Here is a 10592-nt window from a genome sequence, read left to right on the forward strand (position 1 = left end):
TAGATTTTACTTATTTCGCTGGTGATAAGAAATTGTGAAAATCAATCGCTGCAACAATGACATAACAGTAAAAACAAAAGCATCCCCGTGGAATAACGTTAGACACGAAAATAATTTTGTAAGTGAACATCCATTTCCAGCGTAAGAAATACGGAAATGAGGTAAGTAATTTTCGTTAATAATTCTAGAAAGATTTGTTTTCTTCGTAATTCTAACATTTTTTTTTAAAGTAATGACTGGTCTGGTCCATGGAAATCCAAGTTATACCTGAAGTATCAATGTGGTGCATTCTATTGCATTTTTGTTGCATTTAATCCATCTAAATTGTAAATGACTATATATGATCTGTGCAACAAAGTTGACTTAACGTTTAAATTGATAGTGTATTTGATAACTCTGTTATACTGATTTGTTTAATTTGTTAGCTTCAGAGCCTTTTATCACTGAATATATTTCCTCTTAATAACAAGCGACTATACAAGTGTCCTCGCAAGCAACTATACATCGCCAGTTTCAAAACAATGCAAGTGACTATACAATTTTAACTGATCATCCTACAACTTCAAAATACGATTAAGTAAAAGATATTGGGTCCATTAATATGTATTTATGTGTTTTATATTGTTGTATTTATTTATAAACCTGTAATGGTGCTTGAAATAATGAAAGTCAGACAGAAAAGAACAAAAGAAGAAGTTTGAAAAGTAACGTCATTTATTAAAAATATACAACATCATCATGAATATATTATAAACATTTCCTTTGATCCATGAAAGCAAATACGGCAATGAATTATTCAAAAATAAGATATATCACAAATTGAAATAAGACAAAACATATGCCATGTACAAACTGAATAAATCATTCAAATAGACATGCATCACTTATATGGTTCACATACAACTTAGACAATGATACATGTGACATATAGCACTTTCTAAGCTTTCATATTAATCAAAATGGCACAATATCATTCTGATTTATTAGAATTACTTCTCTTTGTTGAGTACTGAAGGAGTAAAACTAAGGGAAGTAACTCTGTTAGATGATAATGACCAATTGTTCATACTTCAGCTGTTTGCCCCAAGGTATGATTATCTATAATTACCAGGTAGCTTGTCTAGACCCCATGTTCTTCAAACCAAACTTTATTTTGAACCTGATTTAATACAATTAACGTTAAGGGCATATGTGGGAAAGACATTGTTCTAAAGAACTTTTATCAAACTATATTGTAGACATGCATGTTAACTAATCATAAGAATACTAAAGCTAAAATGAAGACAAAAACATTAGGAAGAACAGAAATATGGAAAATGTAATATGACAAATCTATCTATATTCATATCCTTAAAAAACATCACATGTAATTGAAATGTAATTGAAAAGTAATTGAGCATTACATGCATTTTTGTAATGTAATTAATTAAATTACCATTACATGTAATTGAAATTTGCTTCAATTACACATTACATTCAATTACTTGAAAAATTGTAATGCATTACAATTAATTACCATTACATTTTTAATTACCCCATGCCTGGATAATGTACAATCTTTAACCATAATGATTTAGATACTTGTCTTTGACCCAGTTTTCATCAAATAAATGTCAAAGTAATGCCCTTCTGTAGTGCATAGTACTTACCAAATATGGCCTTTATAGGGATTGTGTTAATTGAATTAGATGAGAAGTTTAATTAGCAATTAATTTGACTCAAGTGAATTTGGGTGTTCAACAGTGGAAGATTGTTGAAAACAAATATTAAATATGTTTTTGAAAAATGTTATTAAAGCCTTGGAAGCCGTTTTCAGAGAATACAAATACACAAAAGTACATGTAAGCAAATGAGCATTTCAACTAAGCTCCAGATCAACATAAATCATGTCTATTAATTGTTCTTGTAATTGAAGTACATGAATCAAGTGAAATTGAAGACAAGGTGGACACTATACAAGCTTGTTACAAAACATTTGTGTTCAGTTAAAAAACTAACATGTTACTGTACATACCAGGACTAGAATTGTCTGTGCATTGACATATGATGATGAAAATATATGTTATATGGCTGATCCTCACAACATAAGATAATTACAAATACAAGTCATTTTCACACGTTAACAGTAAATCAAATGAGCAGATAAAACAATATTTGTCATTAATTACAAATAAAAATTAAAATGTAAGATCAGACAATGCCATCAACCATCAAATAATACAAAGAAAATAATACACAATATCATGTGAACATCACTAATACAAAATCTTATAGAACTAAGATGGTTTACATAACAAAGGGAGGTAATAAGTACCCCTCGGTACTGTACCAGTACATACTGTAAAGATGGTGTTTACCTTTACCCCTATACCTGTTGACCCATTTAAAATAAGGGAAGAGTTAAAATGTCTTCTTGGATGACATTCATTAGAACTAATACAGAAACCTGTATAACTGTTGAATATTTAATATTAGTACCTATAAGTTGATACAACCTGTTAATAATTTAACAATTAAATTCAATAATAAATATGTCATGTTTAAACAGTCTGGGTCATCCTGTATAACATGGTTTGTTAAGTCAAGTTTCAATGCATGTGACTATTATTTTACATTATTCATTAAGAGATTTCTTTCTTTAGAATTCACACATATTCTTTGATACATATTCCATTTCATGGCCAAGGGGCTACTCAAAGTATAGCGCAATGAGACATTTTGAAACATTTTGATTATCCAGCAAATTATTTCGATTTGATAAAATAAATTGTAACCATTATAAATAAGATAAATGTAGGTAAAATAAAAAGGGGATATATTCTAGGGTTTATATGGAAGAGCAATATTAAAAACTCAGATCTGTTGGGACTAATTAACAATACGCTGATTCCGAGATACAAGGAAATCTTCTGGGTAGGAGGTAGAAAACGTTGATTTGGTCATATGACCGCGAAAAACTTATGGCACATTTTTCCATCATAGTGGTGACACTTATAGGCAGAGAATACCTATGTCCGAGTAAAGGTCATTTTTGGTAATACTTGCTCGATAATGGAACTAAGATAAACTGTTATGTTTTGTGTTTCTTATTTGTTATTGATTTTTGGAAAAAAAGTAACCCAGGTAAGTTATTGAATAAAATTTGTGAGTGAGACGTTAGACACAGTTGATTTCCAAATGCTATGCGACAGCTCCATTTGAGGCCGTAATTTACATGTCATTTCCTTGTGAAGTGTCTAAATTCAATTTTCGTGCATATTCAGATAATATTTAATACAATGTGTTTTGATAATTAATGTTAAGTGTTCGATCATAAAATGTAATTTACCACCAGTGTACAATCATTACATGCGCCGCCACTTTGTTTCAAATGTGTCCTAAATAAAATCCCACGGTGATGAAAGTCACATGACTAAACTGACTGAATGTTGTATTCCGGAAACAGCGTATAAAACAAACTTAACATTATCAATAGAAATAAGTTAACAAAAACTATCAACAGAAAAATGACAAGCCACAGCTATACTGAAAGACAACAGAAATAAAAGGGAGAAGTTGTTTTTAATACAAGTTGGCACAAGCTAATCCCTTTTATTATCTTACATGCTCATTAAATGTGGTTCTAAACTAAAACAGACTTTCAGTGTTCATTATAAGTTACTCTCGACAACTAATAAATGTTTTCCCTGTCCTGATGATTGTTGTGGCATCATTGCAGACCCTGACTCCGGTACGGAATATTCCAGCTTTTGTTTATGCTTCACCCCTCTACATATGTTTTGTACTGTTTGATTGAAAGCATCCCATTCATCAGCATAAACGTGGTGTCCTGCATCACTGATCACCTGTAAAATATACAGCATAAACGTGATGACATGCATCATTTATCACCTGTAAAATATACTGCATAAACATGATGACATGCATCACTGATCACCTGTAAAATATACAGAATAAACGTGATGACATGCATCACTGATCACCTGTAAAATATAAAGAATCAACCTGATGTCATGCATCATTGAATACCTGTAAAATATACAATACAAACATCATGACATGCATCATTGAATATCTGAAAAATACACATCATAAATGTGATGACATGCATCATTAAACATCTGGGAAATATACAGCATAAACATGATGTACCACATTACCGATCATCCATGAAATATGCAGCATAAATAAAGCCTAGCCAACATCAGAATTATGTAGAAGGTCAGAAACATAGATAGAAGAATTAATTGCTTCATGTTTAATGTCAACTATAATGTAAAAGTTATCTATCCAAATCACATTCTACTGAATCCACATACCTTTATATCCACATTGCTGTCCTTGCGGATTTCCTTTACTTGGTAGGCAGCGTCTCTCTTGATCCAAGAGTTCTCGCCGTGGATCATGGTGATAGCAATGTCATTGTGGATTTGTTGAATTCTATCCACCATAGGATTGGTTGCTCGGCCTAACTTGTCACTCATGGCCCGAAAGGCAGACTCCCCACTGTCATGGTGGACATTTTGAAAATAAAAAGACATGTTATCAATGTCAACAGCAAAAGGTCCATCAAGCTTGTAATTCCTAACTGCTTCTAACATGAACTTTTGGTGGATCAGGTAATTAAATTAGTTAGTTTGATAATATTTTGTTAAAAATTTGTTTTTTAAGAGGTCTTGTAATTAAAGGATATATTTTTACCTCGGAGCCCTTGCATTGCAGTGATAAATGTAATCATATATTGTATCATCTTGTAGTTTTCCAAGAAATTTCTCATGCAGATCTCCCCTGAATCGTTTAATCAGATCTGGGCCTAGAATGAAAACAAAAAACATGTTTTACTATATATCTAGAACTTTTTATCATTCAAATTAGACCACTATTATAGCTGTGTTACTAAGGCTGATATTGATGTTGACTATATATATATATAAAGTCAACAATCATTTATAACATGTTCAATGAAGAGATACACAAGCTATTGGATAGAGGTTACATGTGACACATATTTTTGTCAAGTTGATGACCTTACTGATCACATTGTTACCTGGTCATAAAGGGAATATTTCGGTTATAATGAGTTATCTGCTCTTGATAGCAGGTATTGATTCCTCACATCACCTGTTTTGTCATTCTTAAATCAACTTTATATGAAAGAATCCTTAAAACAATCTTATCATGCAAACTAATAATAAAATAATGATAGTGATCGCTGATGTTACATTCACTACATACTAACATGAATAAACAACCTGAACTATATAACACCTTAGTTACATATCAATTGAACTCACCCCATGGTCCAGCCACCCTCATGATGGCAAGTGGATTAAATGGCTTGGCAATAGTTGCTATGACCCTATACTTCATAGGAATCTCCCGTACTTCTGACTTGCCTGGAAATCCCCAGGGATCCGCTAGGATGAGGTGTCGGACACAGTTGGGATATTTAATGGTGTAGGAAGAGCTTATAAATCCCCCTAAACTATGCCCAAGCAGGATAAATTCCTCTAGCTCCATTTGCTTTCTCCATTCTTCGACTGATTCCACAAATTTTGATTCAGCTCGGCCTGCGTTTCGGCTAAATCCTGGACGCGAACTTCGGCCAAATCCAAGAACGTCAATAGCATGGACAGTGCGATCTTTGGCTAGTTCATCAAGGTTGAGTATCCACAGTCCAATGCCCCCTCCCATGCCGTGGAGCAACACCAGAGGCACATTATCAGTACAGCCTGGATTTACAGTCAGGGTCCAGATGTTGTACTTCTTAGTTGGAAGATTCACAAACTTTATTTCGTAATTACTGCTTAGGCCTGTAAATCAAAAGTGTGCTCTATGTTAATGGTGATTTTATACCAATAAAAATTGAATAATAATATGACGAAATAAGGTTAAATTCTATCAATAAAATAAAAATAAATACATGTACTATTCTTATACATACAAAACTGAGAGTAAAAATATTTATGGCGCAGAGGGAGCAGGCAAGTACTAGTGCTAATGGTTTATTTGCTGATTTCTTGTGTTTTATGAAACATACAGAATTCAGATTATATAACTTCAAATGTTCTATAAAAGAAACACCAGTATTATGCAATTTCAAATAATATAGGTGCTATAGCTACAATGAACAGATTTATTTCAATATCAGTCTGTGACTTTAAGCACTAGTCTGATGCCTACAACTAGTAATTTTATGTCCGGACTAGAGCCAATTATAATGAACTAGTCCGATTGGACTACGTAGTGGCCCCACCCGATTAAAATAGATAAATACTATATTGAAAAGGGCAGTGGTCAATTGCATTTTTCAACACATTTTGAGTGCATTCTGATCTGCATGCAATTATTTCTGTCCAGAATTTGCGTTCACAAACGCATCCAGGCTGAAATTTAGATCAAAAATCATAAAAATCGTAAAATGACCATGATTTAAGTGCTGAAGCAAAACAACTTTATATTTAATATGGACTAGTGATTGAATAGGCAGACTAGTAAAATTTGGGGGTTTACAACAACAAATAACTAGGAGCAAATAAAATTAACGTCACAGGCTGCCATATGTAACAACCTTATAAATATGTACTTGTAAGCTAATTGTATATTTTCAATTTTGCTCATGCAAATCTGCTGTAATTAAAATGATCTAACTCAAATCTAAAGCTCAAATCAATTAAGGCAAGGTCTTACAGACATGATTTCAAAACATGTAGTTTCTAAAGGTTCATATGCGGAATAAATTTAAAATAAAATTGAAGACCAGCTGGCTATGTATATATATATGTGCTTCTTCAAAGTTACTGTCAATCTCTTTTTATTTGTGATGTGGATGGGTTCATACATTGTAGTATTTTCTTTTCTGTATCCTCTAACATGGCATTGGAAGTTGGTCTCCATCTTAGGCTGCATTCTCTGAAATTTTAAGAAATTAATAAAATAAAACCTGAGATTTAGAATCAAAGTCCCTAAATAAAACCCCAGATTAAGAATCTAAGTCCCTAAATAAAACCTGAGATTTAGAATCAAAGTCCCTAAATAAAACCTGAGATTTAGAATCAAAGTCCCCAAATAAAACCTAAGATTTAAAATCTGAGTCCCCAAATAAAACCTGAGATTTAGAATCTAAGTCCCTAAATAAAACCTGAGATCTAAGTCCCTAAATAAAACCTGAGATTAAGAATCTAAGTCCCTAAATAAAACTTGAGATTTAGAATCGAAGTCCCTAAATAAAACCTGAGATTTAGAATCTAAGTCCCTAAATAAAACTTGAGATTTAGAATCTAAGTCCCTAAATAAAACCTGAGATTTAGAATCAAAGTCCCCAAATAAAACCTAAGATTTAAAATCTGAATCCCCAAATAAGACCTTAGAATCTTAGTCCCTAAATAAAACATGAGATCTAAGTCCCTAAATAAAACATGAGATCTAAGTCCCTAAATAAAACCTGAGATCTGAGATCTAAGTCCCTAAATAAAACCTGAGATCTAAGTCCCTAAATAAAACCTGAGATCTAAGTCCCTAAATAAAACAAATCAAAGTAAGTCACAGGCTTTCCATAAAATCATTATTGTGTTTGTAAACTTTTGTTGAAAAAAAGATGGGATATTTCATCTTTTTTCATGTAAACAGAAATACTGAATGTAAAGTTTGATTCATGAACATTTGTACACATTTAAAGGCCCACTATACCTTTCTGAAACGGCTCATGATTTTTGTAAATGGGAATGTAAAACGAGATCGATAATTTTGTAGAGTCGCAAAAGATATTAACTTACCCTTAATACTATACACATATCATAAACTTCTGAACAATTTGATCAAAATAAAAAATATGCTAATTTTCATAACGCGGGTCATCTTATGTTTCCAACCGTTGTCCTGAATACCATGCGGTAGTTGACTATCACTGCACAAGACGGCAAAACAGCGAAATGACTATGCACTGTTATCTACATTACGCAGGAAATTTTGCATATGTTTGGTGTTGTTATATTTTCTGATGTTATTATAATGTTTTTAAGAAAACTTTATGTTTTGCTCCGGAAAGGTAATGGGCTTTTAAGCATCTGTCAGAATGGGTGATCGGGTGGTGTAGTGGTTAAGCCACTCGCCTTTCACCTAGCCAGCCGGGGTTCGATCCCCGGCACGGACGTAAAAAGGTTAGGGGTCACCTGCCCGATCAAGTGGGTTTTCTCCGGGCACTCCGGTTTCCTCCCACACTAAGATCCCTCGCGCGCTTACATCCGGGCCATCGAGAGTGATTTACATAAGTTGTATAGCTTGTTTCGTAATCGATGTAAAATAAATAAAGTTTATATTTTATATCTGTCAGAATGTCTCAACCAGCTACTATAGGGTCAAAAGAAACTCTGATAGAAAATCTCATATGTTCATATGGATTAAATTGTTAAATTTCCGATAGCCTACTGCTTCATCTGTACAACACTCGATATCATAATTTTGAAACAAAGGGGCATAACTCTTAAGAAGGGGAGATAACTCATCCCAATATGAATTATAAATAACATACTTGAAACTGTCATAATAATATTATAGCCTACCTAAAATATATTACATGTAGGTCATAATATGGAACGCTAATTCATCCTAGGATTGCAGGTGCTTAAAAAGTCAGACCTAGGCTATTCGCCAACACCATTCAGTTACCCACTAATTAACAGCTAAATAAGTATATATATCAATTTTCATGTTTTCTTACTGTATTTGTAATCAGCGAACACCATTTACTCAGATTTAAAATTGATGTCGGTCTTACTGTAGTGTCACTTGAAAATGATTTAGCAACTTACCGTGTAGCTGACGCCATATTATCGTTATAATTTGTGAACTACGGCAGAAGTAAGGGTAAACTCAGAGGTGTTCCGATTTAGGACAGTTCCGAACGGTTAGACTGTAAGCATACATGTATGATGACTACAAAGACTTGTCAGCTTCATGTTTTCATCACTTTCTTAAATAATATTGGAGGTATTTCATTAATTCTAATATCTAGCAGATAATGTTTGAATTATAAATAAATTGTTGCATTTGAATGGAATTGTTTAATTGTAATAGTTCGGATAACTGCTGTAGGACCTATAATATAGCCTGGTTAAATTTTAATTGTGCCATCAAGTTTTTAACACAAATTGACGTTCGATCTTAGAAATGATTCCCGCTTTTTTTGGTGTGTATTTTTTATTTTCAGAATAAAATCTACTGTACTCATAGTACTCTTATATAACGTAAAAAAATATAACGTAAAAAAAGGTGTAATTAGCTGGCCTGTATGCTTAATTCTGTTAATTTATCATATAGCATAGCATCATACAAGCACAGGCAAAGTAATGCATACATATGTATAAAGGGAAAAGAGAAAATCTTTTGAGGTAAATAAATTCGAAAATGGCAATAATAAAAGTGACACTATCATTTCGTATAAACGCAATGTTCGCAGTTTTTAAGCAATGTGTTGATTTTGATGAAACAGAAATAATATTTATACTTTCGCCGTAATGAAACGAAAACACTTCATACATGTATATTTACAAGGGTATCTAGGCTATAGTTTAAAAAGAATGATAGATGTTTTCAGCAAAGATAAAGAAAGATAGACGTTTTCAACAAAGATGGTCATTTCAAATAGAATGAAGAGAAATTTGACTTATTTAAATAATAATTTTGACCCCTAAAAAGTATGATTTTTTTCAAACACTCGACTATTGTAAGTCTAAATTGACGTAGATTGTAACTAATTCCCAGGTGCAATTAGATATTTGTGTAACTAATTCCCAGGTGCAATTAGATATTTGTGTAAAAACTTGACAGTTTAATAATTTTGTGATGGCGGAACTGTCACCAACTGAAGTAGTATTATTTCACAGAAGGATAATTAAATTATGTAAGTATACATTGTACAACTGCAGTCGGCAGGCTACATAGGCTGCATTCCATCCATTCACACTATACATACACCTCCTATCGATCGGCCAGGGCCCTTTGACCACTAAACATAACGCTCCACTAATTCCCCTCACCTACCTACAATAGTTACTTACTTGATGTCCAATTGTATTTACTTATATAAATACAAAGAATATGATGTTTGTATTCTTACATGTGCGTACTTCTTACAGGCTTCGTAACAAGTGAATAATGATTTTAATGTCGTTTTATTAAAAACGGTCATTTCAATCCAAATATGATGTTTTGGTTATTTTTACCATATTGAACACCATTGCATAGCTTGCTACTGGTCTGCCTAATGCAACATAAATGACCTTTTCTCCTTTACACTTCATGTTATACCCATCACGTTTGGGGGAGGCGATGACAGGAAACACTGAACTCCGGCAGGATTCATACAACACGAAACAAAATGAAAGTGCATGCTGAAATGAACTGACGAAGTGAGAATAACGGCCTGTATTTGAATAAGAATGAAATTTAAGCGGTCTTGATAATTTATATCCGTAAGTATGTGGTTATTGTGTTATCTTTGATTGTGTATGTACTTTATTCGTTCCAAGACTCAAAGGGTTCTATGAAAATCACGTGTTCGTCATAGCTGGCATGGCAGGGTGTTTGTAAAT

The 10592-nt window shown here is 32.8% G+C and overlaps 1 protein-coding gene across 1 annotated transcript; it reads right to left on the reverse strand.

Moving 5' to 3' along the window:
- Positions 1-692: 692 nt before the first annotated feature.
- LOC138318505 ((Lyso)-N-acylphosphatidylethanolamine lipase-like) lies at positions 693-8843 on the reverse strand. The gene is made up of 6 exons (XM_069260931.1): positions 8811-8843; positions 6842-6912; positions 5295-5813; positions 4702-4813; positions 4320-4506; positions 693-3845 (listed from the first exon to the last, which is right to left on the reverse strand). Exons 1-6 carry the CDS (start codon positions 8825-8827, stop codon positions 3651-3653), a joined length of 1101 nt encoding a protein of 366 aa, XP_069117032.1. The 5' UTR covers positions 8828-8843; the 3' UTR covers positions 693-3650.
- Between the last annotated feature and the right edge of the window lie 1749 nt (positions 8844-10592).

Source organism: Argopecten irradians, chromosome 3 (genome assembly GCF_041381155.1).
Source record: "Argopecten irradians isolate NY chromosome 3, Ai_NY, whole genome shotgun sequence".
NCBI lineage: Eukaryota > Metazoa > Mollusca > Bivalvia > Pectinida > Pectinidae > Argopecten > Argopecten irradians.

What these genes read in the sequence shown, in the direction of transcription:
- LOC138318505 (XM_069260931.1), bottom strand. An exon ending in GAGGGTGGCTGGACCATGGG is followed by an intron (nt 4,814 to 5,294) that starts GTGAGTTCAATT and finishes TTTTCATTCTAG; the next exon opens with GCCCAGATCTGATTAAACGA. An exon ending in ACAGCAATGTGGATATAAAG is followed by an intron (nt 3,846 to 4,319) that starts GTATGTGGATTC and finishes TATATTTTACAG; the next exon opens with GTGATCAGTGATGCAGGACA.